At 41.6% G+C, this 26,238-nt stretch overlaps 1 protein-coding gene across 2 annotated transcripts in view; it reads right to left on the bottom strand.

Annotated features, from left to right (window-relative positions):
• The window catches only part of SHROOM4 (shroom family member 4), a 75,147-nt gene extending 64,128 nt beyond the window's left edge, over positions 1-11,019 (bottom strand). The window contains exons 1-3 of one of the 2 annotated variants that reach the window (XM_045288320.1): positions 10,674-11,019; positions 5,865-5,999; positions 712-3,163 (exon numbers count right to left, since the gene is read on the bottom strand). In XM_045288320.1, the coding sequence (XP_045144255.1) occupies positions 712-3,163; positions 5,865-5,920 (2,508 nt within the window). In that variant the 5' untranslated portion in view covers positions 5,921-5,999; positions 10,674-11,019. The remainder of the gene's footprint in view (positions 1-711; positions 3,164-5,864; positions 6,000-10,673) is intronic. The other variant, XM_045288321.1, reaches the window with a different exon arrangement.
• Between the last annotated feature and the right edge of the window lie 15,219 nt (positions 11,020-26,238).

The raw sequence follows: 26,238 nt of genomic DNA, 5'->3' as shown, positions 1-26,238 counted from the left end.
TTCTGGTTGAGCGAACCAGCCAAAAGGTAGCACTGAGAAAATCATGGGGATGGGCTCTGGCAGTGAGATGGTGAGGACACATGGGGTCCTCCCTGAAGCAGCAGCCAATCTAAACCCAGGTCTCTGACAGATTGGCTGGAGCAGGGGAGAAGGATTTAACCTTCGAAAACTAGACAAGTCCTATCTCTGAAAGGAAAACCAGAGGAGCAACTACACATTTTGTAGAACCAGATAGTTTCCTAAGCAGGGAATGGAAGGAATTAAATGCTGTTTTGTATCAGATACTATGCCTGACTGTTTACATACTCAATCTCATTTGATCATCACAACTGATAGATTAGGTTACCATTATTTTAGAGATGCAGTTTTCACAGTCCTGGTCATTTTATGAGCAAAAAATTTATTTGTTATCTTAGAGATAACATATTATAATTTTGGATGATTGAATAACTTGCTTATGGTCACTCAGATACTAATTATGTAGTCAGGATATTAATCACAGTTCCGTCATTTTATGAGGCAAAAGTCTATTGTGAAGCCTTACAATTTTGGCGACCGCGTGTCTTTTTCAAGGTTACTAGGCACCACCTTTTGAAGTCAGGGGAGTATAGTTCTAAGAGAGCATAGTTATTCTATTTTCAAAGGATTTACCTAGCTCTCTCCTCATAAAGGGAATAATGAAGCTCACCCATCCAAAAACCAAGTTCTCACCTGCAGTGCCAGCTTCCTGGGTTTCCAAGTGTTGCCAGGTGCTAAACGGCTATCCTCAAGGGTACTATGCTGAGGATTATGATAGCAAGCTGAACACCGGACGCACTGGTGGTGGTGGCATCGGCAGTTGTAGCAGTTTGGTATCATATTTCTCTTTAGTAAGGCAGGGCAGATTTCCCCAGGACAGTAAATGCAAGGGTCATGAACCACAGCTCCCTGAATACTGGGGGGGTATGAGTAAGTATTGCAGAAATCATAATCACCACAGTGAAGTGGCTTATTACACATGGATTGTTCCAGGCCTTTGCTTGCAAAGCATTCAGGGTAAGTGGAACTTTCTAACTGAAGTGGTGACGTGGGATGATATGACTGGTCTGTGCATTGATATGCTTTGTCCATGGGATGGCGTCTCAAGTCTCTATAGCTGGAGCTCATTGACTGGACGTTTTGGTTCATAGGCTTTGTTCTTTGGGTAAAATTTTTATTGTTATGAGTGGTTAAACCTGGCAAATGGGACATGGATAAAGATTTACTACTGTCTTCAAAGAACTTTCTTCTGTCTGCCACGGGCAAGAGGATGGCTTCTTCCCCAGCTTGGGCAGCAGAAGCCTTCAATTCCTTGTTGTCACCTGCATTCGAAGGGCTATCCATGGCTAGAGTGACGTGTGGCTGGGGATTATGCTCTGGAGACCATCTCCAGTGACCTCCACGTATTCCAGGGTGAGCATTTGCTTTCTCATAGTCTGAGAAGTTTGGTTCAGCTTTCCACCAAGTGTTCAGGCCCAAAGAAGACTGGTTAGACCTCTGACTTGGGCTTACTGGCCTTTCCAAGCCTGTTCTAGATTCATGGATCTCAGGGACTTGACTAAGGCATTCTGAAGATCTAGCCCTGAGTATCATGCTCTTGTTTAAGTGCTTGCCTCTAGGGCCAGGTGGTTTTTTATATGAAGACAGAAGGAATGGATTAGAGTCAGGAAGTGGGGGGCTTTCGGGGATCTCCTCAGTCTCTTCAACTGGCTCCTTAGTGTCACACAGCTGTGACAAAGGACCTTTACTTTTCTGGAGCTGGGCCTTCCTCCTTTGAATTTCATTACGTAGATTGGTAGCAAAACGATCACTCTTGCGCCGGTTTTGGATGGAGCGACCCCGAGTCCCTCCACTTCGCTTACTACCCATTTGGCCATACTCCTTGGGTTCATTGCCAACTTCTTCAACTGCCTTTGTGCTACTGGCTGCTTTAGTGGTTGAAGAACAGTCTCTGGTTGGTTGAACAAGGGAGCCCGAGGCAGGGGGCTGCTGGTTTGTGAATTCACTGCCTGAGCTACTTGGGTCTAGAAAGCCTCTTTCTGGAGGGTGTCCATCAGTATCTTCATAAGGGGAACTGCTTGGGCTCTGGTGTTCAGAACTCAAAGGTCTATCCTCATTTAGCCTGATTTTCCTCTCCTTGACAAGCTGGTCCTGGGTCACCCCTACAAGGGCACGTGAACTTTTCTTCCCTGTGAGGCTGCTATGCAAGGGGGAGAGAGTCCACTGGTGTCCATCATGCCCAGATGGAAGTTCCATCCCTTTGCCACTCCTGATATCCAGGTGCACATGCTGGAGGTGTGATGCCAGTAGCTGTTCAGGGGCGCTATGACGATGCTCTGTGAGGTGTGGAGCACTGCCGGCAATAGAGGCCTTAGCTCGCTCTGCTGCAGCTTGGGGGAGCGGGCTGGGACTTGTGCTGGAAGCCTTGTCATAGGTTTGGGGGTAAGCAGCACCTTTGGTCGAGGCCTCCATCAGCAGATGCTCAGAACCCTGTGGACTGGAGTCAGGAGGCTGACTGAGCTCATCGTCCTGATGGTCCTCATTCTTCTCTTGGTCTTGACCCTTGAGGCAGTAAAACCTGTTCGGGTTCCTTGGAGACAAGATGGTCTCTGAGCTCAGTTTCTCCTCCTGTTGCAAGGAGGCCACCGGCTCAGGAGCACTGCACTGTTCTCCATTGAGGAGTTGCGCCCTGGAGGCTTGAAGGCTATCTCGCCTCACTGGAGGTGGTGGTGGGTCCCTTGCTGCGTTGCCAGATTTTGCGTGGTGACTGTCCTGTGGGCGGGATGGCAGCTGCGAAGTGGCCATCAGGTGGCTCCCATTGGGGTGTCGGCTACTTCCTGAGAGCTCAGCCACATTAGGCCGACCACTGGGGACCTTAGTTGGCCCTAGGCCTTGTGTGATGCAGTCTGCAGAGGCCGACTCCTCTGGCCTGAGGGAAAGAATGCAGTCAGAGGCATTTGAGCTGGCAGAGAAGGAGCTGTACGCCGAGTCACGCTGGTTAGGGTAAATGTTCTGGTCAATGGGCAAGTGGTGACCCTCATAAGTGGCTTGACCTGGTTGCTCCAGGCTCTCCATGCTACCAATAGAGCTGCTTTTCTCCGTGCTGCAGTGCCGGGAGAGTGGACACCACTGCGCACACACGTCACTGCAAGACACAGGACACAGTGGTCAGTTAGCGCAATCCCCAGATCCCTTTCCCACCCTGGTCAGTCTTGCCAGGCAGGACAAGTTCAAGGAACTTATGCCATACATGAGAGGGAGGCAAGGGACAAGAAAGACAGGAAAACAGGAGATAAGTAGGATTGGTGAGCACCTCAGGGATGAGCTAAAGAGATCGGAAGAAGACAGCATAGGGAAGAGTGATGGGGAAATCTTCCAAAGACTAAAAATGCGACAATTCCGTGGAGGTTGCATTTTGTTTCCCTGTTATCATCAAGTCTAGACTTGCCTCTGGGATGTCCTCTAACACTTTTCTGCCAGGAAAGATCACCAAAAATCAGCATTAGTGAGGGGCCTTCAAAAGCGGGTGCAATTTCAGGCAGATCATCTTGTAAACTATTGTTTCTCAAAATTTGCTGCACATCAGATCACACGGAAGGCTTATTAAAGCACAGGTTTCTGGGTTTCACTCCTAGAATTTTCTTTTTATCAGTGGTTCTCAACCTTCCTAATGCCGCGGCCCTTGAATACAGTTCCGCATATTGTGATGACCCCCCAAACCATAATATTATTTTCATTGATACTTCATAACTGTAATTTGTTACTGTTTTGAATCGGGAGACTCCTGTGAAAGGGTCATTTGACCTCCAAAAGGGTCGCAACCCACAGGTTGAGAACCGCTGGCCTATATAAAGCCTAAAAAGTTACACTTCTAACAAGTTCCCAGATGATGTTGGACTGGCTGGTCCAAGGTCCATACTTTTGAGAATCACTGGTGTGAAACAAGCAGAGCAAAGAGAAGTGTTTGTGGGGAAGTGATTTTCTCAAGATAATCCAGTTAGCAAGTGTCAGAGATCAATAAAATTTAGGTGTCCCCCCTTCTTCTTTTCTTGATGATAGTAATCCTGACCATTTACTGAAGACTTACAATGTGCCAGAGCTTTACAACATAGTAAGTCATGCAGAAGGAGAACATTTTTTATCTTTTTTTTAACATTTGTGAAAAGGGAAGCTTCTCTATTATAAAGTAAACCAAAAAGCTCACAAAGCTATTAAAAAAGCAAAGTTGGGATTTGAACCCAGGCCTCTGTGCTGTTCATCTGCTGTATCATTGGTTAAAAGATGATGATGATAGCTATATCATAAAGTTGCTGTGTACAAGATCATAAACATAAAGCCCTTGTCACCGTCAGGCACCTAGCAAAGGTTCAGTACATGGTAGTTGATGCTTTCATGGTGGTGGTTGTTGCTATAAGCAATATTTTCTACTGCTATTATTAATACATTAGTGGTGCTGCTGTTCGTGTCTCCCTCATCCTCCATGCCAAAGCTAAATTGGGGAGACAAAGGAAGGGGTCAGAGTGGTTACTATTTTGAATTTTAAGTATTGCTTCCCACATGAAAAAGCAAACTGAGCCAAGTTATGCTAGTAACTCCCCATGGCTAAATCCCTATAGGATTTAGGCTGCTCTCAGAAATGCCATAGTCCAGAAGGCTAGAGGTATGACAGGACACCATGAGGTTTGGGCTAACTCCCCCTAGTTCTTGTTCCCTGCCTTGTCCTTAGCCTCTCTGCTTCATGGCCTCTAGGCTGATAATTCATCAATTCCTTCTTGGCAAGGTGCCTTGCTTTTTATCCCATCATCTTGCCTTCTGAAAAATAAAACAAAAACTACCTCCCTACTCAAACAGAAACCATGTTCCAAATATATGCTGTTGTAAGGTGCACTCAGTTGGTTCCAACACACAATGATACTGTGCACAACTGAACAAAACACTGCCTGGTCCTGCACCATCCTCACAATTGTTCCTGTGCCTGAGCCCATTGTTGCAGCCACCATGTCAATCTGCCTTGTCAAGGGGCTTCCTTTTTTTTTTTTTCTTGCTGCCCTTTTACTTTACCAAGTATAATGTCTTTCTCCAGGAACTGGTCTCTCCTGACAATATGTCCAGAACAAAACTACTTGTGATCTAAGCCCTTGGCTTCCAATGTCAAACAGATGCTTAAAAGGGTGGGGGGGATCAATCCTTAGCTCCCCAGCCTCCTCAACAGACACCCTTTCATAAAGGGAAGAGCTTTTATAAAATGGAAAAGGTAGCTTATGCTAGCAGTTTGGTGTCTCTGAGATTGCTGAAAAATTGTTCTGCTTCATCAGGAAACACGTTTCAACAACAGATAGCACAACCCCCACACCAAAGACCACGAATAGGGTAATCCTCGTTGCAATGAGACTCTACTGTTTAAGAAAGTCTTCATTTTGAAGTCTTTGGCTCTGTGGCAGAGCCGGTAACACTGCACGAGATCACCAGTGAGTCTGTATGGACAGGATGAGGACTAGAACTGAGTGGTAGGATCCTTCTGTGTTAAAAGGCCAGGGAAGGAAAAAGGAAAAGAGACCAAGGAGTGTCAGGGAAATAGGATTAAAGGCAAGAGAGTGTGGTGTCTTGTGAGCCAAGTAAATAAGTATTATATGAAAAAATTCCAGAAGACAAAGAACTGGCCCAAAGTCACGAAGAGAATTCATGGTAGATGTGGACTAGACTAGAACTCAGGCTCTCTAGACTCCCAGTTCAGTTCCCACTATACTACTCAAGGCACTATAAAAGCCAACAGGGATTAGAACAGATAAAAACTTGCCTGGTTGTTTACCCACAAGCCCATCATAAGAGGAGGGCTCTAGACTCACCTTGTGTTGCAACCTGAATGCCAAGACAAGCTGAAGGCTTCAGAAGGGTAATGCATGGTGGTGGCCACTTCAGGGCATCCGTCCAGCAGCTTGGCCACATGCCATGAATGCGGCCTACAGACAGGGGTGTTTCTCCTACAGCAGGGAAGGGACAGGAAGTTAGCTTGGGGAACCAGAGCTGAAATCACTTCCCAAGCTGCTTCCGCCCCACCCCTTCTTTCCCTTAAATGAAGTAGAATGTCTTGCAAGGAGTTGGTGGGTGTGGGAATCTTACTGGTCTTTATTCAGCTTTCAGCATTCAAACCTCCTTCATCTTGAAGGTGATTTCTGGAGATTCAGAATGTTAGTTTTACGGGGGCTCTTTTGTTCCAAGTATATACAACAGTGCACACGTAGTTGATACTTAATAAATATTTGTAGAATAAATGGGTGCTCCGGGCCAACGAACAGTGAGCCTACCTTCACTTCCTTTAGAGAAAAAATATTCAATATGACCAATATTCCCATCTCTCTCTGAGAAAGGAATAAGTTATTACAAAGTTCAGCAAATCATACAGTGTTGAGAATTCTCCAATTTTCACTTATTCTTACCTATATTTACTGTGTACCATCTACATGTGCCTCTGAAACTATAGATAATAATCAGTCTCTGCCTTTGAGAGCTTACAGCCTAGTGAAAGATCCACAGCTACTTAAAACACAGTGTGGTAAGGGCATTGAAAGTGTGATGGTTAAGATAGGCCCTGAGGTGAGACACCTGAGTTCACAAGCAAGTACTGTCGGGTGGGGAGGGGGCACCCCAAGTTTTGTGAGAGAAAATAGAACAAAGTGAAGGACACAGTGTTAGGGTGAGAAAGAGGACTGGTTGCTCAGTAGACCAAGTAATGGAAAAAAGTCTGAAGCTAAGGCCCTGAAGTCAGCCATAGGTTCCGTTTGATGCCGTAGCCTGCACCCACAACTCTGGTACTTATCGTTTTAGACAGGAACAATCCATGCCCCTTGACATACTTCACCTGAACAGATGCCACCTTTGCAAGTGGGAAAAAATGGTATAGGACAGAGCACATGTGGAGCATGTTAGTGTGGAAGGAAGATAGAATGAGGGAGTAAGGGCAAGGGGAGAGGCCCATGATAGTGGGGAGAAGGAAGCACCAAACATCTAGAGGAAAATAGTGTGATTCATCGGTGCTATATCACACCCTGACTGGCTCATTTCTTCCCTGTGACCCCTCTGTGAGGGGATGTCCAATTGTCTACAGATGGGTATTGGGTCTCCACTCCATGTCACAACCCCCACCCCCATTCACATTGGGTATGATTTTGTTCTGGGTCTTAGATCCCTGACACCTGATCCCATTGACACCTCATGATCACACAGGCTGGTGTGCTCCTTCCATGTGGGCTCCGTTTCTTCTCAGCTAGATAGCCACTTGTTTATCTTCAAGCCTTTAAGACCCCAGACACTATATCTTTTGATAGCCGGGTACCATCAGCTTTCTTCAACACATTTGCTTATGCACCCATTTTGTCTTCAGTGATCATGTCGAGAAGGTGAGCATCATAGAATGCCGAAATCCCCCGTTTTTAATATGCTTATTATAAAGTGGGATAAATTAACTCTAACTCTCAGCAACAGTAGACACAATTAATCTGGAGGATTCAATCCTAGCTTGAAATGTCCCCTTCCCTGAAAGATAGAAGTAGTACAAAACTCTCTAGGGCTGAGGCCTAAAATTAGAGTTCAGAGAAGAAATTGACTTTGGGGGTGGGGGAGAGGGGGAATACAGATCCAATGGAAGCAGTCCAGCCACTAGGGTATGCAGTAGGAAGGGTAAAAGAAGCTGTATGCCACAGCTTAGTATCAGTGCCTACAAGTTTTGGGAGAGGAAAATCAGATGAAGACCCTATTTGGCAATCACAAGTTCTAATATGGATTACAGAGGCTAAAAATGCAAGATGGCCCGGGGCTGTACCTGCTCCAGAGTCTCACACACAAAGCCCTAATGCTGGGAAATCTCTTCATTGCTGTTATCTGGTATTTGTTCCATCACCAACTATTTATATAGTATCTCCCATGTACCAGACATGCTACTAGACCTTGAAGATACAGTGGAAGACAGGATGCATCCCCTATTTTGGTTCCTTCTTCCACATTCAGGATTCCTAAAATGCTCCCGAGCCAAGGATTTAAAACAGAGGTAGTCAGCCTTGATATCCTATCTCCCTAACATACCAATCCTGACCAAGTTAGACTGAGTTTTCTTTTATGATCTCTCTCTGGATTCAGTTCGCTTTCTCTTCTCTCCCTTTCTTACCTCTCTCCTTCCTTTCCCTTCCTGTCTTCTCTCTCTATCCCACCCCATAGAATGACACCTTTCCTCCATAGAGTTCACTACCAACACCTCTTGTTCTAGTCCAGGTCCTACACATTTTATGTGCAAAACATGGCCAGTTGCTCCTTGTTTCACATTCAATCATTTATTTTAGACTACACCAATTCAAATATTAGCTGAATTGGGGTATTATCTGACCAATGTCTTATCCTTCATCAAATATTAACAGGTCTGACATTCAAAAACTAAGTTTATTCGCCCAGTTCATCTCTCATCTCTGCTCCAGTCACACTGTATGCCCAGCTCCACCTCTTTCTGACTCTTTGTGCCATTGTTTGTCCGGTTGGTTTTCCAGTGGAATCTAGCACAGTCTCAGCAGTTGGATTGTCTTGCTTTGAATTCAAGCTCCATAATTTATTAGCTGTTCTTTTAGGAAGGTTAATCTAATTTTGGGAGCCCATTTTCATAGCAGTAAAATGAAGATAATACTATCTACCTAGGAACTCTGGTGGCATGTTGGGTGAGTGTTGGACAGCTTACCACAGGTTGGCAGTTCAAACCCACCAACCCCTTCTTGGCAAAACGATGATGCTAGATATTCCTATAAAGATTTCCAGCCTTGGAAGCCCTGTAGAGATCACTGGGGCAAAGCAATTGCTCACAACAAGATTTAGCAAGTCCTGAACCATTTTAGCTAATTCTATGACTGTTACCTCTGCCTGGAATGCCCTCCTTAATTGTTACTCTAGACCCTACATGTTCTTCAAGGTATTACTCTAGTAGCATGTCTTCCATGGTGTTTGTCCTGCTTAATCCATTCTTCAGAATGTAGCTTATAATGATATGATATTTTATATCGGTTATCATCACTTCATATATGTTAGTCTCGCATGTTGGACTACTAACTGCAAGATCAGCAGTACAAAACCACCAGCTGCTCCTCAGGAGAAAGACTTTCTACTCCCATAAAGAGTTCCAGTCTTGGAAAATCACGGGCAGTTCTACCCTGTCTTAAAGGGTCACTATGAATTGAAAACAGTTTGAAATATTATGCCATCAACTATACCTAGCTAGTATGAAATGAGACAAAAAGCAGTGAAAGAAGCCTAGGCTTAGATCTTAGCTTTATAGTGTTTTTATTCAAGTCATGTAACTTTTCTGGGTCTCATTTTTCTTATATGAAAAAGGAAACAATAATCTCTAATTCGTTAAGTTACTGTGGTGATTAGAGATAATATTGGTAAAGTGTCCAGCACAGAGCAAGTTGTCAATAGATATTAGGTACTATAATAATGGCTATTATCTCAGACTTGTCCTTCTCGATCGTCCAAATATTACCCCATGATGGAGACTCAGATCTGTCCGCCCGCACTGTCAAGGTTCTGCCATATCACTTCCTTTACAAACCCTCTTACTCTCTTCAGGGAGTTTTCAGGAGCGGGTAAACAGTCCCAAAGGAGACAGAGGAAGGACAATGGGGATTCTGGGAACATTGGAAGACCATTTTTTAAAAAATCTAAGCTGAAGGGTCCAGAACGGAAACCTTCTAGTTCTTGTTTTGGAAAGGAGGGAAAATTGTCAATATTGTCTAATATTTGGTCTGTTACTATTCCTGAACAACCTTAGACTTGGAGCTAGTACACACATTCTAATCCTAGCTGTGTGACCTTGGGCAACAGCAACTTAAGTAGCAGTTTCATCATTTGTAAAATGGGAATGGTGACAATCTCTTTCTCACAAATCTGGATTTGGGTTAAATGCGTTCCTCATGTGTGAGATCAGCCATCATAGCACCTGACATATAAGTATTCTATAAACTTAAAAAAGGAAGTATTTATTAAACATTTGTGAAGTGTCATACATTAAGCAACTTTTTATGCATTCGCTGATTAATCCTTACTCCAACTCTATGTGGTAAAGTCTATTAATACTTTCCCCACTTCACATATGAGGAATATAGGCAGAGAAAGCTTAAATGACTTGTCAACAGCACGCAGATGACAACATAAGAATCAAAACCAGGGATCAAAACCCAGATCTTCCAGCCTTTCGTAGGAAGGATACCCCACAGTCCCATCTTCCTAAAGAGTGGTCTGTCTGAAACACTTCATACATACTAAGCTTCTCATATCCATCCAGTCAAAGAGCAGTTAGACAAGAAAGGTCTCAGTAATTCTAGAGTTTTTACTATCCCCTCTCTCCTTGGGCAGTGAGGAAGGAAAATGAGGTGCAATCAGCAGAAAAGTAAGAAAATACAAACTACCAATCCAAGCAGCTTAAGGTCTGGGTGTGAAAGTAATGCCTTTGGTGCCTGCCCTTTCTCCTAGGATTAGTTCAGGTACTACCATCAAACACACCGCCATCATCCATTATCCCAATATGGATTTTTACAAAGCAAAAAGGGAAGTTGAAGAAAGAAAGCAAATAGGATAAAGGGACAGCGACCATGGCAGCCATGGCTACTGGTTGTACCTACCCTGAAAACTAGCCAGGATGGAGAGATGGCTTAGGAGAGAGCTGGGTGTCCTGCCAGCTCATTCAACAGCCTCTCCAAGCCAGCCCTCAGGGCTTCCTTCTTCAGGCTGGATTCTGCTTTAGTTGGGGTCCATCTGCCCTCCAGTTAAGACTTCTTGAGGTGAAGGGCCAGCAGCTCAAGATTCTGAATGTGATCCACAATACTCAGGGACAGTCAAGTCCCTGTTTCAAGAACAGAGAGAAGTAGCATTGAAAGAAAGGTATGACCATCAGCATGATGGAGCCATCACCATGATCAGGTCTAGATGTAGCCACTGTCGTGGGTAATGAAAGTCAGTACTGTGGCCTGGATAGGAGTAAAGACATTACTCCAGAAACCAGCCAGCACCCGGGTGGCAAAGGGAAGGATGAAAGGCAGTCCCAGTAGCATAAATAGCCCTCCTGTTCCCTGCTCCAACTTCTGAGCCCTGGCCCGCCCCATTCCACAACTCAGTGGCCAATAAGGAGGCTGGGCCCCCAGCCACTGAAAGAACTCAGGAAAAGAGCAAGGAAATGATGTTTGGGAAAGATAAAGAGGGTGTCTAAAGAGAATTTTTAAAAATACACTTAAGTGAGAAAGAAAAATACCCCAGACAAATACACTTAAAAGAATTCCTGTGCTTCCTGGACTGAGCTGACCCCACCCAGCCATCTCCGCCGATCTTCTGGGCCTCAATAAAGGAAAGCCTAGATCAGCCAGGCCTAGCAACCTCCAGGTCAAGGGAAGTATCGCTACAGCTGATTTTATTGGAGGCAAGGCATTTTTCAATGTGTAGGCAAATTGCAATTTTCCAAGATGCAAAGGCTCACTAAATATTCTTAGCCATTTTACAGGGTCTTACACTTCCTATGATACCTGAAAGAGAACCAAGAAAACGGTTTACCACCAGAAATCGCAGCTCTAGAAAAGCGATCCTTTCACAATGCTGGAATAGCAGTGTTTGGAATCAGGATAGCTGGTTCAAATTGAATTCATTCTGACTGCTGGTAACTCCCTCCCTAACTCTGGGCGTCTGTTTCTACATCTGGAAAGGGTAACACGGGGCTTGATCATCAAAAATGATCCTTTCAGCTATAGCTGTGTTTTAGACCAGGGCTCCAAAAGATGTCCGCAGACCTTGGTATCACCATTTAGTTCTCCTTGGATATTCAGAGTGGGGTTTTCCTCATCATAATATTCGTCCCTTCTTCTCTTCTCTTTGTACCTCATAGGGAAGTAAGATAGACTTTGTATATTCTCGATAAAGCAGGTGCCATCCAAGAAAAGCCACGGGTTTTCTTTTCATAATTACTAGTACCATAGGTGATGGCTTGAGATATTTGGAGGCTTATAGATCTGGCTTTGAAACTCCTTTACAATTCACTAGATTTTTGGCCTTGGGTAAAGCACAGTCTCAATTTCCTTGTTTGTAAAATGACCCTGGCACATGGCAGGTGTTCAAAATATGTTTTTTGTTATTAATATGATTGACTACCAACAAAGTAAAATACGTTGCTAGCAAAAAAAATGATAACTTCCACCCAAATGAAAATGGAAGAGAAGCGGATACTTAAGAGAAATTTTGAAAGTCAGATCTGGTACTCTAGGGAAATGTTTCTGAAACTTTAGTGGGAATATTATTACCCTGGGGGTCTTGTTACAATTCAGATTCAGTATATCTGAAGTGAGACCCAGCTTATGAGTTTCTAACAAGACTCAGAGTGATGCTACTCCTGCTGCTGTATCATAACCACACTTCGAATGGCAATACCCAGGAATTAACCCATTTTACCTTCTGGTCTGAAACAGCATGAGGAAAACCGCCTCTTATCACGGATGCCCAGGCATGAGTCTCCAAATTGACCTAACCTTCTGGTCCATCAGTGTTCTTACTCCTTCCACTCAGTATTCTTGCCCAAATGAGTATTGGCTTGATAAGGCTTGTTAATCTTCACTTCCTAACCAAATCAAGAGTAATGAGTTTGGTAGCACTGTCAGTAGTCAGGTGAGCTGATGCATGGAGGCAGGCTGGAGTGTAAGGTGTGCATAGTTACCAGATAAGGTGGCAGGCTGGAAGGCACAGACAACATATACTGGAGAATTTTTGGACAAAGGAGACAAAAGAGACTTACACAGTTTGGTTAGTTTGGGATTTGGGGAAGATAGAGGGAAAAGAGGAATACTTTCCTCTTAGCAGAGCTGAATCCCAGATAACCTGAACATGTATAACCACCTCTATGGTTACAAAGGAGAAAGGAAATATACGTGCTTCTTTCCTAAGTATTCAAAGGATAAGAACTCCACAGAAGGGCAGAGCAAAGTGGATTATGTGGCAGAAGTAGCAGATAAGCCAGCAGCTGGCTCCAAGTAGAGTTCTCATCGAACCATTTGTGACAGGTGAGGGGGCTTTAGAAATGAACAAATTCTGGAAAGAGTTATCTACTTTGTTGCTACCACAATACCTGATGGTACGGTCTCTGTACCTGGCTCCTAGTAGACCCTTCAAGAAACACTTGGCATGAGGGACAACCAGGAAGAGAATTATAGTTCTGAGCTCTAGTTCACAACCTACTGGAGGCAGTTTTCTTCTTTTGACAGTATTTGGATAAGGAGAAACAAATTATGCACTCGATTACCTCCTTTTTTTCTGTGGGTCTTCCAGACTCCTTTGCACCAAATAGCACATTTCACCTGCCCTATGTGAAGGAGCCGGCGCTTGTTCTAGCTGACTTAACAGGAAGGGAGTCCACCAACAGGACAGTGGACAGAACAATGCATATCTTGTTTATCTGACTGAAGAGGGGGAAAGTGGTTTGGTCATCACGAGGGCCTAAGAAATCTCATCTGCACATCATTATTAGCCAGTTTCATCTGAGGACATTGCAGCCTGGGTACCCAGAGACCCTTCTTAAAGACCTAACTAAGGGGGGCATAGTATATATACATGTATATATACACACAAGTATGCGCTAGTTAACATCCAATATATATGTTCTGTAAGATAGGACATTATGCAATTTGAACATTGCACATATGAACAACTGCATGTGCAAGATTTAGGGCTCGTAAGTGCAATTGTCCAGGGGCCTGATGTGTGGTGCACAGTCTCAGTAAGCAATAGTCTGGTCTTGCTCAGCCGTTGCCTCCTTTTCTGCTAAGCCAGTTACAGGGAAGGTCAGCTCACCTGTGAGAACCTGTCTGGGGAGGGAATGGTATGGGCCAAGGGACTATACTGGGTAAAACTATGAGATTAAATAGACCTCAAGTCTAAGGAACAGAAGGGGATTAGGTTTGGGAGTTTGGGCTTGGGCCTTCATCGCTGTAGACTAGGGAGTTTCCAAGCTGTGCACAGAAGCTCAGAAGAAGTGGAGCTCCAGACTCAAGATGAGGATCTGGCATCCTAGAACTAAGACACTTGGGTTTCCCTGCTCATGGACGTAGATGCAGCCACATATTACCCAAATGGGCATTTGTGTGTGTGTGTGTGTGTGTGTGTGTGTGTGTGCATGTGCGTGTAATAGTTTTAAGAGCATTAAGAAACTTCAGGGCGAAGACTTTCTCCTGAGTCTTGGCAATTTCTAATCTGGGTAATCTGAGGCTTTTGGTAGTCAGTCCTGTTTCCCCTCTTCACTTTACTCCTCTGAATACCTCTTTTAGAGCCTTTCATGTACATCTGCTTGTTCCCCTTCCTACCTTGGCATCCATCCTTGGATAAAGACAGAACACAGGAAGGGAATAATAGAGAAAAGGAAGGTCAGGTGGAAATGAATGTGTCCTAGAGTGTGTCAGGGGTAATTTTTCAATTTATAAGTAGGGAATGATAAATTCAGCAAGTTGGGGTCTCTATATTTGACCTTCTGTCTCTATTTCTCTTTTCATACTGGAATCTTATTTTATTGTTGTTGTTTTTTATCAATTCCATCCTATTTGTGTTAGATACAGACAAGGCAAACAAAGGTTTACTCTTTTCCCTTGCTTTAGCTTAGTGGGAAAGGTAGAAAAAAGAAAAAGTTATAATACAACAATGCAACAACAACAGAAAAAAGTTTTGCTCATATTTACGGAAAATGTCCAATGAGCCAAAAATTTTGTTTACTTTTTTACATACATCTTATTCTTCTTCACAATGGACTTACCAAGCAAATATTACAATCCTCACTTTACACACCAAGAAGCTGATGCTTGGAGAATGTGAGTGACCAGCTCAGAGTCAAGAGCTATTGAACATGAACAGAGAGTAGAGAAAGCACACAGCTGGGGCACTTAGCTATCAGGAAAGCTTCTTGGAGTTGCTGATGCTCTTCTAGACCCCTAAAGAACAATGTTAGTAGGCATTGCTCGGAAGAAGAGATTGGAGCAGTATTAACCGGAAAGCATGGAGACAACCTGGCTCTCTCATGGAAGCAGAAGAGAACCTGAAAGCAATTCAGTGTGTTGAGAGTATCAGGATCATGAATGAGAAAAATGGGGCAAACCTAAGGACCCTATGGCAGGGCATACACAGACTACCAAATACAATAAAGGAAGCACACACAGTGGAAGATGACTGGGACCTATTAACAAGAAAACACCTGTGCACATCAAAAGATTTCATCAAAAGAGCAAAATGAGAGCCATCAAATTGGAAAAAATATTTTGCAATGACATAATGTGGTACTTATATAATCTGTTGTCAATTTGAGACTATTAAGAGTGAAGGGGTGGAGTTTAACCTATCCATCATGTCTCAGCTCGATAATCTCATTTGAAGGTGCTAAGGAGATAAATAGCTCACTGGTGGTGGGACACACTCATTCCCTGCAAGACATTCCTGCTGAAAAAACACATGGAGCTAAGTGAAGCCCCCTGCCAGCATTGAGATATTTCCACTGCCACTGGATCTACAAGACTTTCCACATACTGGCCTGTGATCGTCCTGCATTCAGCGTCACGGCATGTGTTGCATAAGTCTGAAGAGGAATTTATAGATTGGTATCAGACATATGGGCTAATATCAGACTTATGGACTTGATCGGGACTGGGCTGGGATGTTTTCTTCATATAAAATTGCTCTTTTATATAAAACTATTTCTTATACACATATGAGTGTCTCTGAATTTGTTTCTCTAGTCAACCTGGACTAACAAGCATAATGGACAAGGGACTAGTTGCTAAAATCTACAGCATTCTGTGATACCTCAATAAGGGAAAAAAACAAAATATAAAGCTTTTGTTGCCTCATTATTACATGTGATATATTATAGGCATTGCTCTGTTGTTGTGAATGAATATTATTGGAAGATTTGCCTTATCACAAACCCCCATTATGTCTCTAAATACTGTCATCACTTAAGAGTTTTCTATGTATAAGTCAATAAGTCATGTATTGTGGTTCATAGCTGGCATATACTCATATTTCCTTTTCTCTCAACACTCTATAACATTCTATACCATTAGCTAAACTAAGGACACTATCAATGTGTATTGGTTATGCATTGGACTGCTAACCATACGTTCAGTAGTTTGAAAGCACCAACCAGCTCTGTTAGGGGAGTTCTACCCTTTTATAGAGGGTTTCTACGAGTCAGCATTGACTTGAGACAGTGGAAGTGTTGCCCTAGGGGGATGATTGATAATATTTTCTAACATAAAATGACAATGATGTCTCTAACGTGAACCAGAGACATTTATGAACCATAGATACATGAATGGATTTGGGGCTTAGGTTTGGGGATTAGTTCTTATGACATAGTCCTGCTTAATGCTCAACCTCATGAAGAGATCACTGGAGATATGGGTGCTTTAGCAAAGTTTGGTGAAGAAACTAGATGGTACTTGGAATCAGAAAGAATAGTGTCTGGGGTCTGAAAGGTTTGTTTTCAAACAAACAGCCATCTAAGTGTGGCATCAAGTAGGTGCACATGGTAGAAGCACACAGTCTGTGTGATCCAAGGATTATAAATAATATAGTATTCCAAATCTAAAGGAAGGAATGGTACCAGTGCTTAAATTGTGAACATCTGATTTGCAGAAAGTTATGGATGACAATTTAAACCCCAAATCCATTTGAGTCCACACATGGATTAAGCCTCTGGTGAATCCTGTCTGATCCTAGTTGAGGGATGTGAATAGCCTTGTTATCAGACAGAGAACATGGTATGTCGATTATGGTACATATAATTAGGTCAAAACGTAATATCTTGTTATTTGATCTCCCTTTTGACCCATTTTAAAGCTATTTCAGTTTTTTAAAAATGTGAAAGGGAAATACATGTGGATCAAAGGTGAATCTCCTTTGACCATGAAGCAGGGATGTGAATAGCCTTGTTATAATGCAGAATGCATTGGGAAGTGGATTTTTGCAGATATAGGTAGGTCAAAATTTAGCATGCTATCATTTGACCTTTCCTTATGATCTATTTAAATTTGTTCTAGTTTTTAATATTTTCTGCTTTCTTTTCAATTGAGGATTTTATCTGTTTTTATTTGTTATTCTTTCGTTTCTTTGTTTTTTTTAGAAATGTTTTTCTGTATATGAAATCCTGGATAGGTATATCTATAGAAATAGTAACTGGGTTAATGGTTCCTAAGGAGTATGGCAGGGGTTGGGTATTTAGAGGAAATAGGAGGCTAATAATGATGAGTACAAGAATGAAAACTATGTTCTAAAACTTATTGTGGTGATGATTGTACAACCTTTCTTGATGTGAATGAATTTTGAATTTTATGATATGCCAATAAAACTACTGAACAAAATCTGCAAACTTTAACAAGAAAATAGTTGGCAGGGTACAAGATGAACGCAAAAAAACCCCCAAGTAAAATGCTTATATAAGCCTAACTAGTGAACCAACAGATTTATACAAAGAACCCTATAGAGCACTACTATATAAGAAAACAAGAAATGTACATAAATGGAAGAATATGTCATGTTCATGGTTAAGAGGACTTACCATTGTAAAAATGTCAATACTACCCAAAGCAATCTACAACCATAATGTAATTCCAGGCCTGATCCAAATTTCATCCTTTAAAGAAATGGAAAAACTAATTAACAAAATTACATGGAGAAAAAAAGAGACCCAGGATAAGTAAAGAACTACGTATGGATGAGAACAAAGTAGGAGAACTCTCACTTACCAACCTCAAAATCTTATACAGCCACAATATTCAAATTCCCTGGTACTCGTGCAATGATAGATATGTAGACCAATGGAACAGAAAGAGGGTCCAGATACAAATTCATCCTTCTACAGATAACTGATCTTTGACAAAGGGCTGAAAACATTAAATGGAAAAGAAATAGTCTTTATAACAACTGGTGCTGGCAAAATTTATATATGTAGAATGAAACCAGACCCATACATCACCTTATGTAAAAAAAAATTAACCAAAGATTGATTAAAGACCTAAATGTAAAACCCACAGCTATAAAAATCATCAATGATAAAGTAGAGATAAACTTACAAGCCCCAATACAGGGTGTAAACACATTACCAAACATAATGAAAACACACACACACACACACACAGCAGAAGACAACATAGATGATTAGGACCTACTAAGAATAAGAAACTTAAATACACAAAAAGTGTAAAAGGAGAACCCACAGGCTAAGTGAAACTCGGCAACAAGACGTAGGACAAAGGACTGAATTCTAACATCTATAGAAAATGACATCAGCTCAACAACAAAAAAGCTGAATAAGCCAATTAACAAATGGACAAAGGACATGAACAGACAACTCACCATAGAAGATATCCATGTAGCCAAGACATGCTCACAATAATTAGCCATCTGAGAGATGAGAATCAAAACAAGAATGAGGTGTCACATTGCATTGGCATTGACAGTAAAGTTAAAATGAACGAATTAACAGAAAAGGACAGATGTGGGTGTGGAGAGATCAGAACCCTCAAGCACTGCCGAGGGGAATATAAAACTGTGCAATCACTGTGGAAATCAGTGGTATGGCACTACTTTAAACAACTGGGAAGAGCAATTCCAAATTACCCAGCAATACCTTTGCATAAAGAAACTTTGGTACAAACACATGATGGAATACTATGCATCGCTAAAGAAGAATGATTTTTTTTAAAAAGGAAGAATGATGAAACTGTGAAGCACCTCATGATATGTATGGGCCTGGAGAATATTATGCTGAGTGAAATTAATCAATCTCAAAAGGAAAAATATTGTATGAAACCACTATTATAAAGAAAAAATCAAGATAAAGAAAAATCAAAACGAAGGAATGAGTTGTATTAAAATATGATTTGGTATTAACAAATAATGCCAAAGAAAACAAACTTGATCATTATCAAGGGGTAGGGGAAGCAAGAGAGGGAAGACGAAGCAATCGGCTAGAAGGTAAAGAGGTGTTTATTTGAGTGAAGGGGAAGATACTATTCCATGGGAAAGAGAAATCAAAGGGGTGTGATTTCTCTTCTCTTCCTTCCTGTCTTCCCCTTCACCCAAGTGTCTATCTTCTAGGAGCTAGAATCTAGCCCATTGTTAGGGTAAGCTATTGAGGGATTTATAAGTCATTTACATTGTTGAATACAAAATTGATTATCTGAAATGAAAATCCCCACCCAATTCTAAATAAAAAATCATAAAAGCAAATCACAGGCATGATTAAATAAGAGGAACATGATTTCAGTCTCTCAAGGGAGCCAAAACTACTGTTTGTGTGCTGTGTGTATCAAAGGGTACAGAAGTTTTTGGAGAATAGTATAATAATGGACACATCATCCTCAGAAGGGTATAAGCCTATATGGAAGCTCTATTAAGAATAATAGCACCAGATTTTGATACTTTTTAAAATAAAGGTTTCTATGATTTTGTACATTTGTACTTGCCTCACATTTGCTGATTTCATATAAGTGAAATACTACACAATATGTTGTTGTTAGGGTTCTGATTCATATCCACCCTATGCAAACAGAACAAAACACTGCTTTGTCCTAGGCCAGACTCAGGACATGGTTACGTTTCAGTCCACTGTGTCAACCTATTTCCTTGATGGTTTTCTTTCATTTTGCTGACCCTCTGCTTTACCAAGCATAATGTCCTTTTCCGGGGACTGTTCTCTTCTGATAAGATGTCTCAAGTATGAGATGAAGTCTTGCCATCTTTGATTCTAAGGAGCGCCCTGGCTGTACTTCTTCCAAGACAGATTTGTTTGTTCTTATGGAAGTTCACAATATTTTTAATATTTTTCATTAACACCATAATTGAAATGCATCTATTCTTCGGTTTTCCTTACTGATTGTCCAACTTTATATATATATATATATATATATATATATATATATATATATATATATATATATATATATAAATGTAAAATACCATGACTTCGGTCATACACACCTTGGTTCTCAAACTTATATTCTTGCTCTTCAACACTTTTAAGAGGTCTTGAGCAGCAGATTTGCTCGATGCAGTGCATCATTTGATGTCTTGGCTATTGATTCTGTGAGGGTTGATTATGAATCAAAGCAAAATTAAATCCTTGACAACTTCAATCTTTTCTCTGTGTATTATAATATTACCTATTGGCCCATTTGTTAAGATTTTGGTTCTCTTTACACTGAGTTGCAAACAATACTGAAGGCTTTGATCTTCATCTGGAAGTGCTTCAAGTTCTCTTCACTTTCAGCAAGCATGGCTGTGGCTGCATCATTTGCATAACACAAGTTGTTAACAAGTCTTCCTCTAATTTTGATGCAGGATTCTTATTCATATAGTGATTATTTGTTCAGCATACAGATTGCTTAAGTGTAGAAGATTCCCTGTGTCCAAAGTAGGTATTCTGCTCCTCTGTCTTCTTTTCAGTTGTGGTAAAATCCTCTCTCTCTGCCTTTAGAATGACTCATTTTAAGACTAGCAAAATGGAAAAACTGCCTAATCCTCTCAGTAAGGTTCTCTATACCCTATTTGCATAGGGTAACAAGTTTTCAGCGGCTAATTCCTCCCAAATGGACTTCCTATTCCCTTTTAATAGTCTTTCCTTAGTCTGGATACGGCTGAAACCTGTTCACTTTTGGTGACCCTGCTAGTATTAGAAATACAAATGACACAGCTTCTAGCATTACAGCAACGCCCTAGTCACCAAAGTACAACAAACTGACAGACAAGTGGTGGGATACGACCTTTCTTGCTGAAAGCGAGGAAGACTTGAAGTACTTGTTGAGGAAGATCAAAGGTTGTGGCCTTCAACATGAATTGTAACTCAATTTAAGGAAGACCCAAATCCTCACCACAGGATCAATAGATAACATCATGATAAATGGAGAAAAGATTGAAGTTGCCCAGAATTTCATCTTACTTATATTCACAATCAATGCTCATGGAAGCATCCGTCAATAGGTAAAATGATACATTGTAATGGGTGAATCTGCTGCACAAGATCTCTTTAATGTATTGAAAAACAGAGAGGTATCTTAGAGGACTATGGTGTGACTGACTCAACCAAGGTGTTTTCGTTGGCTTCATATGCATGTGAAAGTTGGTCATTGAATAAGCAAGACTGACGAATTGATGCATTTGAATTATGGTACTGGCGAAGAATATTGAAAGTACCATGGACTGCCAAACAAACAGATCTGTCATGGAAGAAATACAGAGAGAATGCTCCTTAGAAGCCAGAATGGCAAGACTTTCTCACCTATTTTGGACATATGGTCAGGAGAGACCAGTCCCTGGAAAAGGATATCAAGGGTTCTCTCACCACAATAACAGAAGGCAACAGCTGGGGAAAATCTCCATTCCAGGCACAGGGAGCTATCATTTCATGGTGCAGAGGGTACCAAAATCAACATGGCAAATCTCAGTTCCCAACTACTCTTATCAGGAACATTATACAAACTTGTGAGAGGCTGTCATTACCTACCTCCCCTTCAGAAGGAAAGCATTATTTGCTTCTACAATGCTCTTCGGGAGCCCCTGGAAAAATTTCCTTTGTAAGCTATACACATTCAAAAGTCTCCAGGCCTTCTGGTTTTTATTTCCTTGGTTTTTAGATACTTATTTTTTCCTAAGAAGTTTGAAACAATTTTGGGAAAAGTACAGCAGTTAAGGTGAAGTTATTTTTCTTTTGAGGAACATGGACTCCTCTAACAAAAGAGGAGACCCTCAACAAGATGGATTGACATAGTGGCTGCAACAATGGGCTCAGACACAGAAGCAATTACGGAGGTGGTGCTGGGTTGTGCAGTGTTTCATTCTGTGGTACATAGAGTTGCAACTGGCTTGAAGGCTCCTAGCAAAAACAACTTTCATTTCTTTAATCCACTTCCCATTTAACTTTCTCAGTGTTGGTAACTTTCCTCTCTCTCTCCCCTTTATCCATTCTCTTTCCTTGCTTCTCTTCCTCTCTCTTCGTTAATTGTTTGTGGATACACACACACACTCACGCACACAATCATATGTATTCCTATGGAGACAGAGAAGACAAATCATGCATTTAAAAAAATAATGCTTGACTTAAGTTGACTCTTAAATTTAGTCAAGGTGATATTTGTAAAATTGAGGGAAAATAAATCATACATAAATAACTTGAAAATGCCTCAGCTGAAAGACAATCATAACCAGTATACATGTAAAGTTTTCAGATTTGAGCAGTCAGAGTTTATTGACTTCCCCCTTCTAGAGCTTTGAATTCATTGATTTAATCACTGGGTTAGTCATTCACTATTTATTAGTTGAGAGAGATAAGCAAGCACTGTTCAATGTATGGGGGAAGACCTTAGTCTTCATGGGCTTCAGCATCATGGGGAATAACTTAATAAATATATGTTATGCAATGATAAGTGCTATGAAATAAGAACAAATAGGGCAAGGGAGGGGATAGGGAGCAGGTGTCATTGATATTTTACAGAGTGTGGTAATGGAAGGCCTCTATTAGGAGGTGATATTGATCAGTGACCTAAATGAAATAAAGGAGTCATGTGAATATATGAGGGTGCCATGTTCCAAGCAGTGGGATCCGCAAAGACAATTGTCCAGAGGCACGAGCAGCTTATTCTCTGAGAGTAGTTCAAAGAACAAGGATGAAGACTTTTGTGGCTGAACTGGAATGAATGATCAAGATAAAGGGGGTGGGTTGGGGGAGGAATAAGGTTGAAGAACTAGCCAGGAGATAAGTAGGTCATGATAAGGACTCTTAATTTAATTCGAAGTGTGATGGGACTAAGCCCTGTGTCCACCATGTAGATGCTGTGGAGTCTAAAAAGTCTTAGTATAATTCTTGTTCCCAAGGGGCTTTAAATTTGAATTTTTGAAAAATACATCTGTTGACAGGTTGCCAGGAGAAAAGAAGCATGTGGATCAATTAGAAAATGGATGCTATAATCTAAATGATCTATGATTAAAAGATAGTGCAGAAGGACAGATTTGAGAAGTCTAGATGGTAGAACTAGTATCTATGGGTGCCTAATTAGATAGACGTGTGTACTAAAGAAGATAGAGAAACCCTGCGTGTTTACTAGATTTCTCACCTTAGTAAATGATGCAGACTTGTCACCAAAACCCACAGACAGAGTGAGGAGGGAAATTGTTGTTATATTTTTCCTCTCTAATGACTATGGGCTTCATTATGGAAATGAACAGGTTACAATACAGTGTCAAAAATGCTTAAAACACAGTTCTTTTCTCTGGATGGCATTTTCCCAAACATGTCTCCAAGCAAGCCTCTCTATAAATTGTTATCCTCTTAAATTCTGCCCTGCTTGGGCAATATTGCAAAGGTCTCTTAGGGCTACAAATAAATTGCACTCTATTCCATCACAGAACTAAGCCTGAAGATGCTTGGGTCCATTTCCATGAGTCAGCAAACCTAACTTGTCCCATTAAGTCCCTGGAGGAACCCCACTACACAAGTGTGCCGCTTTCTCAAAGGCATTGATTCACTTTATGGGCTGGGAAGTCCACTATTGTGGCTCTGCTGTTGCCATTTCTCTCCACTCCTCTGGTGTCACAACTTTCCGTCCCTGGATTGAAGAGGTTCAATGAATAATGATCTCATGCTCTAAATCATATACACCACTCCTGGTTCATCTTTATTTCTTTTTAATTATTGTGATTTATGTGAAGGGTTAAAGAGCAGCTAATCAGTTTTACATTCAACAATTTAACACGTTGTCTCAACTTGTCCAACGCAATCCCTCAATGTTGATCCCTCTTCCTAACTGTGTTTCCTGTTTCCATTCCACCTTTTTTCCTGACCCTCTGTCCTTGGTAAATGTTGCTTCCTTGATGTTAAATGGTTAATCATTCCAACTTATGGCCGAGTTCAGCTCCAGACCTGAAGGATGACTAAGGGTCATAGTCTTGAAATTTCTCGTCTCTATCGAACCAATAACCCTGGTCTCTTTATGATTTTGAGTTCTGTTCCACATCTGCTCCCCTTCAACCCCCACCCCCTCCCCATACACACACTCTTCCAGGACCTGCTAATGCAATCCTTTTCAGAGCAGTTGGTAGTGGTAGCTAGTACTATCTAGTTCTGGTCTCAGGGCTGTATAGACTGAGGCCTTTATGATCCATTAGTACACTAAACTAATTGTTTCCATGTATCTTTAGATTTTCATCACTCTTCTTTCCTCCAGGTGGGGTAAGACCAATATGTGGACATGAGCTTTTAAGACCTCAGTGGCTACTCACCCATGTAGGATGTCTTTGTGAACTATGTAATGCCAATTGACATTGATGTTCTTCGAGACTATGGTTCTGAGGCCACAGGATCAGCAACTCATTCCATCAAGGTATTTGATTATGTCTAAGAAGTTTCCATTAGTTTGCCCCCTGTATATTCTACCACATTCATGGAGCTTGTAGAGTGGTGTTCCTTCAGCTCTGTAATTTGCAGCAAAGGTAAATACACATATTAAAATGTCCTCTGTCAAACCTGTCTATACTTATGGATATGCTCCCATTCCCACTCTCACTTTCACAACAGTTTATCCTCCATGTTCATTTAAATATGTATTTGTGGATCAGCCCTACTGGGGGATGTTTTATATAACAGTATTTACATTTGTTGTCTTTAACTCTTCCAAACCTCCCAGTGTCTTCCCCTGGATCTACCATTTTTCCCAACTTCCCACTTACTGACTACTGTCTTCCTCTTCACCCAACTCAACTTGCCTACCATCTAGACCATATGTTCCCAAACTTAGCTATTATTTATTATTATTTTCAGAAACAAACAAAAAAACAATCTAAAAAATTCAGATTCCCACTGGCAATGAAAAGGTTTTTGTGCTCCAGCCCATAGTCCAGAATAAAGTGCAGGTATCTGGTTTTGTATCTCTCTGGATCCTTCCAATTCCACTCCTCCCAGGGGATGATATCGCTCACTTTAGGAAACAATGCTTTAGCTCGAGATGTCTCATTCCATACCTTAGTAACCATAAAATTTTTTCCCCAATTATGTGAAAGCTGTCTTGCCTTTTTATAAGTGACCTTATACAATATGTATCCTTTTGTAATTGGCTAATTAAAAATACTTTTATTGGGGGCACTTACATCTCTTATCACAATTCAGACATTCCTCCAGTGTGTCAAGCACATTTGCACATATGCCACCATCATCATTTTCAAAGCATTCTCTTCCCACTTGAGCCTCCTGATATCCACTCCCCATTTCTTCCACCTCCCTACCCTGCCCACCCTCCCTCATGAACCCTGGATAAGTTATAAACTATTTTTTCCATATCTTACATTGTCCCCCATCGCCCCTCATCCACTTTTCCATTATTCGTCCCCCTGGGAGGGGGTTCTAGTTGATCCTTGTGATCAGTTCCACCTTTCTCCCCCCCACCCTCCCCTAATCCTCCTGCTATCTCTACTCTCCTTGTTGGCCCTGAGGGGTTTATCTATTCTGGATTCCCTGTGTTGCAGGCTCTTATCTGTAGCAGTGTGCATGTTCTGTTCTAATCTGATTTGTAAGGTAGAATTGAGTTCATGATAGTGGGGGGAAGGAAGCACCAAAGAACTAGAGGAAAGTCATGTGTTTCATTGGTGCTACACTGCACCCTGACTGGCTCATCTCTTCCCTGTGATCCTCTGTGAGGGGATGTCCTATTGTCTACAGATGGGCATTGGGTCTCCACTCCATGTCCCACCCACCCCCATTCACACTGGGTATGATTTTGTTCTGGGTCTTAGATGCCTGACACCTCAGCCCATAGACACTCATGATCACACAGGCTGGTGTGCTTCTTCCATGTGGGCATTGTTGTTTCTGAGCTAGATGGCCACTTGTTTATCTTCAAGCCTTTAAGACACCAGACACTCTATCTTTTGATAACTGTGAACCGTCAGCTTTCTTCACCACATTTGCTTATGCACCCATTTTGTCTTCAGCAATCATGTCGGGAAGGTGAGCATCTCAGAATGCCGGATGGTTAGAACAAAGTGTTCTTGTGTTAAGGGAGTACTTGAGTTGAGGCCCAATGTCCATCTGCATCCTTAATTCTTACCATGTAGATATGAGTACATAGTTCTATTTCCCTCTCATTTTATATATATTTACATATGTACATCGGGATAAAATAATTT

The sequence above is a fragment of the Echinops telfairi genome, unplaced genomic scaffold (assembly GCF_000313985.2).
Source record: "Echinops telfairi isolate 266 unplaced genomic scaffold, ASM31398v2 ScPeMD7_19;HRSCAF=73, whole genome shotgun sequence".
In the NCBI taxonomy this organism is placed as follows: Eukaryota; Metazoa; Chordata; class Mammalia; order Afrosoricida; family Tenrecidae; genus Echinops; species Echinops telfairi.
Note: the sequence above shows the minus strand (reverse complement) of the source record. Positions and strands in the feature narration are given on the sequence as shown.